This window comes from Hibiscus syriacus, unplaced genomic scaffold, assembly GCF_006381635.1.
Source record: "Hibiscus syriacus cultivar Baekdansim isolate YM2019G1 unplaced genomic scaffold, ASM638163v2 tig00002793_pilon, whole genome shotgun sequence".
NCBI lineage: Eukaryota > Viridiplantae > Streptophyta > Magnoliopsida > Malvales > Malvaceae > Hibiscus > Hibiscus syriacus.
This window is the reverse complement of record NW_024061944.1, coordinates 2,225,690-2,230,818: the sequence shown is the minus strand read 5'-3', so window position 1 is coordinate 2,230,818 and position 5,129 is coordinate 2,225,690. Positions and strand designations below refer to the sequence as shown.

At 34.5% G+C, this 5,129-nt stretch overlaps 1 protein-coding gene across 1 annotated transcript; it reads right to left on the bottom strand.

Annotated features, from left to right (window-relative positions):
• Positions 1–1,480: 1,480 nt before the first annotated feature.
• On the bottom strand, positions 1,481–3,733 carry LOC120150840. The gene is made up of 4 exons (XM_039163459.1): positions 3,151–3,733; positions 2,390–2,460; positions 1,912–2,308; positions 1,481–1,828 (listed from the first exon to the last, which is right to left on the bottom strand). Exons 1-4 carry the CDS (start codon positions 3,277–3,279, stop codon positions 1,634–1,636), a joined length of 792 nt encoding a protein of 263 aa, XP_039019390.1. The 5' UTR covers positions 3,280–3,733; the 3' UTR covers positions 1,481–1,633.
• Between the last annotated feature and the right edge of the window lie 1,396 nt (positions 3,734–5,129).

The following is a 5,129-nucleotide window of genomic DNA, read 5'->3' as shown; positions in this document are numbered from 1 at the left end:
CCGGATAGGCCAAAAACAATGTAGGCACCTATTGAACTCAAAAGGTATAGTTTGGGCACTTATTTGGACATCAAGCCTTCATTTAAACGTTGCAAATTTTATTATTATTATCAAATAGATAAATAAAATCATGGAATAATTTTAAATTAATAATTAAGATTAAATTTTAATAAATGTTTTTTCATAAAAGTAAATGATTTTAATTTAATCTTCATATATTTCTTGATCTTATATGAAATATAAGTTTACATACTAAGCATATATTAACTTTATTATCAATCTTAATTATATATTTCAATTAATTTTTGAGACACGCATAAGAGAACTTAAATAAAGTTATCAAAATCTAAATTTATCGTTAAATCAAAATTTTATTTACTGTAATAATTTTTTTAAACGAGATTAAATTTTTTAAAACATATATGTTATAACGCCACAATTTTTTTAACATTAACATGATATTTCTTTTTTTGAAGTAGTATCAACAAACGTCTTGTCAAATACAGACTGAATAAATACAGTCGTGACTATCGAAATAATATATAACAATGATCGCCTGAGATAGCCTATAAACAAAACCATTAACAAGTGAAGCAACGACATACAAAAACTGAACACACCAACGTCTTCGAGCATCAAACATGGATAGAAACTTGAAGTAGAACCAAAATGGTCAACGGAAAAGCGATCTCCCCTTAACAACAATCCCATCCGACACCTTTATGTGATAATCAACGAACTGTCTTGAACAAACAACAGATGAACCATACATCGGGAAAACAACAACCATGTATTCAGGTAAAATAAAAAATTAAGAAAATCAAATAAAAACTTACATCGAAAATCTAAAAACACCAGTAGTCATGATACCTTTTAGTAGAGAAAGGGCCAAGAGTATTATTATAGATAATACAAAAAAACATAACTAAAAATGAAAGGATAGTGAAGACACCACCGCTGCCATGACGAAAAAAAAGTTGAAAATTGCCCAAGAGTTTGTAACTGCCGTAGAGAATGTTAGTGAGTGGATAATGCCACAAATTTTAAATAAACATATATGGGATGCGATGATATAAAAAATAAAAAATTATAAATATCAAATTTGAAAATTTAACTTTATACCAACATAAGTTAATTGATACAAATTTTAGTCATTTTGATTAAAATTTGTCCTTGGAAATGCCTAAAATCACCGTAATCAATGATTATTAGATTGCTCGACGTTGAATCCACTATGAATTGCTTAACTTTGACATTCATATCTGATCGAAAGTGACAACTTCAAGCATACTCCAAATACTCGTTCTATGTACCAAGTGGGGCATGATTGTAGCTTTACATTGATCACCAAATGTAGCTTGAGGAACAGAATTGGTGGAACATTTCAACAATCATTTACAAAAAGAATTGCAAGATTCAGAATTTGCTTCCAGATTACTCCGACCAACCAACCAAAGACGAACAGCATCCATGGATCATGATGCAAATAAACTATATTTATCTTTATACATCCAATAGATGCAACTAGATTTTCTTTACATAAGATATAAAATGAAGAAAATAACCACATAAGAGCAATTAAAAAAAAGGGAGGGCCTCAAACTAAGCAGTAGGCACCTCCATTGCTAGACACTTAAACCCTCAATGCCACCTGATCTTGCCATGAGATCTTTCTTTTCCCGCTTCTATTCGGCCCATTTCCAGTGTTCCTGCAGGCTGATATTTTAGTATCATTATGCTGCTCCTCACTCCCGATTCTGATTGAACTTTTCTTAAATTCCTCTATTCTCACTGAATTAGTTTGAGTTTCTAGTTCTTCCTCCTCTCTCTGCATTCAACGAGATTCTCAAGACATTACCTCATGATAAAACATTATATAGCAAGCAATTTTTTATGACAATAATAGATTACCGAAATCTGGTTTAAGTCAAAAATAGGTTTCATGCTTCGAGCAGTGGCCTCTTTTCCGCTGTAAAACCTTTCCTTTTGGTTTAAGTCAAGAACTGATAAGGAACTTCGCAAATTAGTTTCCTCCTTTCCACCGAAACTCTTCTGCTGCTTCTGGTTTAAGTCAAACACAAGGGAAGGCCGAGCAGAATCGGTTCCCTTTACACTGTTTGTCTTTCCCTTCTGGTTCAAATCGAAACCCATAGCTCGGCTTGGCGAAGCACCTTTCCCTGTTGATTTCTTTGCCTTCATATTTGATTTACTTTGAATCACCATGTTCTGTGGCTGCAAAAAATGTCTTTCTGACGGTGTATTCCACGATTGGTTTTGCATCAAGAATTTGTGCCTCCGTTTCAAAAACCTAACAACAAAAAAGTTTCAACTATTTATCAATAACTGTGATCCTGATAGCATAGAAATTTATGTAGGAACAACATCATACTTGACTTCAGCCAACAGGGTCGATCTTTTCTCTTTCATCATCTGCAATTTCTTTCTCACGGACTCCGTTTCCTGAAGGAACACAAAGCACCTAAATATTAGTTGGGAGTATACGTTAGGATAATTAGCCTTCAATGAACTGCTCTTGTTTTGTAGTTTGTGAGAAGCCATGACAAGTTCTTAACTACTAAGAGTTTCTCCACAGAAGAACTAAAGGATTTAGGTGGCAAAAACAATCGATGATCGTATTATAAGCCTTGGAATAAAGCAAGAACACTATAGAGACACCTTTGATCAATCAAACCTGTGATATCTTACTGGATTAAAAGACTAAAAAGAGGAGATACACAGCTCATTATATAACAAATGTAGATTAGTATTGCTGGAAAACATGACAGAAAATTTAAGAAGAAAGAGAAGAACTTCATCGTGTTCAAAAGGACGAACGGAAAATATTAACACACAAACAACCAAAACTTCTCATTTCCTCATATCTTTAGCTCATTAAAAACATAACCAAAAGCATTCCACCAAACACTAACAAAAGAAAGGGTTATTTACCAGCTAGCCCAAGGCAAGATCTTTATCAATTCGAAACCAAAACAAAGATCCAAACAAAGCTGTCATCTTCTAATTATCAACCGAAAGATTGAAGACAAATAGCATAAATCAAGAAAACCCAGAGGATTATAAGCACCGGGATCTAATAAAATCTGACTGGAAGTAACTCAAAATCTAAACAACCCGTAAAAAAGCCATTACCTTGTGCAAGTCTTCAAACTCTTCCATATGGCTCGGATACCTGAACCGTGCCCTTTGGTCCTCGTAAAAAATATATGGAGAATACTCCTTAACAGCAGCAGGAACAGCAATTCCTTTCATCTTCTTCATGTTTCAGATCACAGCGTTGAGATAAAGAGAGAGAGAAAACCCAGAAGGCCAGAACAAGGGAATAGGGAGGAAGAACAAGGAACAAAGGGGAGAAAGAAGAGTATTTAACGAGAAGGAAGAAAGGACAAATATAGAGAGCTAAACAAGAGAAAGATATAGAGGAAGGTTCTCGTCTCCCTGTTTTCTCTGTGAAAACTCTGACCGAAACAAAGTAATCCCAAAGAAGCCCACATAACTCGGTGGAAAAAAATTGTTTCTTTTGATAAATTTTGGTCCAACTGGGCCATTGAAGAAGAAAGAGAGAGTTGGCTGATTTTGAAGAGCGTGCGTGGAGTTTCCATGTTTTTCCCCGAGTAAAGAGAAAAAAGAGAACAAAGTTTCTTCTTTTTTTTTTCTAGAGGGAGAAAGATATAGGCTTTGATAAAAGGGACAGGAAGATCAAACGGGATGGTGCTTCTTATGTGTTGTTATTGTAGTCGGTATTTGCCTGTCTGGCGTTTCACTTGTTGGAGGCAACGTTTTGTAGGCCTTACCAGACATTACAAATTACAAAGAGATTAAGCAGTTGCCTTTCATTTCACATTATTATTTATATTATATACTATGGGTGCTTCATCTCTCTGCATGTAGAGAATATTTTTTCTTCGTTAAAAACAATGAATGAATGAATATATAAATAAACCCGAATTTGGCTTCAAGCTAGGTGGAACCTCGCAATTCTCAAAGCTTGTCTGTAGAGAAGGAAGCGAATAACCCAAATTTGGTTTCAACTTTCCAGCTAACCAGTATGAATGGATAGGATCAAATCCGAGTTGCAGGCTTGTTCTGCTATTCAAATCCCCACATTAGGTTAAACTAGTAATAGCAGGCACCTAGTCTTTTTCAATAAAAAAAATAGTAATATCCCATCATCCACGGCTCTACATATCTGTCCACCACACCTAACCCTGCAATCACAACAGGCACGACTTTCATTCATATTCTTCAAATGGTGGAAAGTGGAAACCAACGAAGTTGATGCTTTGGAATCTCGACCCTGTTGCCAGATTTTCCTCTTTTTTGTTCTACATTGTGGTTTGACATTGAAGACTTTCGATCTGCATGGAATGGGAGAGGGGTATCTTGGTAAAACAAGGTCCATAAAAGGTAGTACCACCATTAGGGAGGGCCAACAGCAAATTTTCTGTTTTACGAGTGGGTAACCAAAAAGGTTGGAAATAATGTACTCTAATTGGCTCAACTATTTAAAAGCAGATTTTTTTTATGTTTTCTTCTGTTTAACTGTTTTAAATCACTAGGCTTGTAAACTAAGTAACAGTACATTTGCCTATGAGCCAGTGGGTCATTAAATGACAGGAATTGAAGCAAAGTGTCCACCTCCACCAATGACGAGCTTATTATTGTTGTTACTGGTTTCAAATTAGAATTGGTTTAATTTGCAAATAGAAAGTGAAAGAAATGATACTCGAATCAACATGTGACACAGGAACAGAACATCGAAGTAAAAGCCATGTAAGAGACCCAAGAAAAATAATTTGGGCCTGACTATCTCAATATCATTCCTAAGTTTCTGTCAATTTCTTTTTAATTTCAGAAATGTTTAAACGAAAGATGACATTGAGTCTAATATTTATAATTTTCAATGATTTAAGTATGCATTCGAGCGGTTATTTGCTTTTACATTCTCATCTCTTGCAGTTATTTGTTTTTGGTGGTTGCCACAATTTTTTTGCATTTTGGATAGTGGTGGTGGCTTTCTCCTACGGTTCTACCACTTCTCTATCATTTCTATCTTTGCTTTCTTCACTTAATTATATTTTCTTTTTCTATTTAACACAAATATTATAATG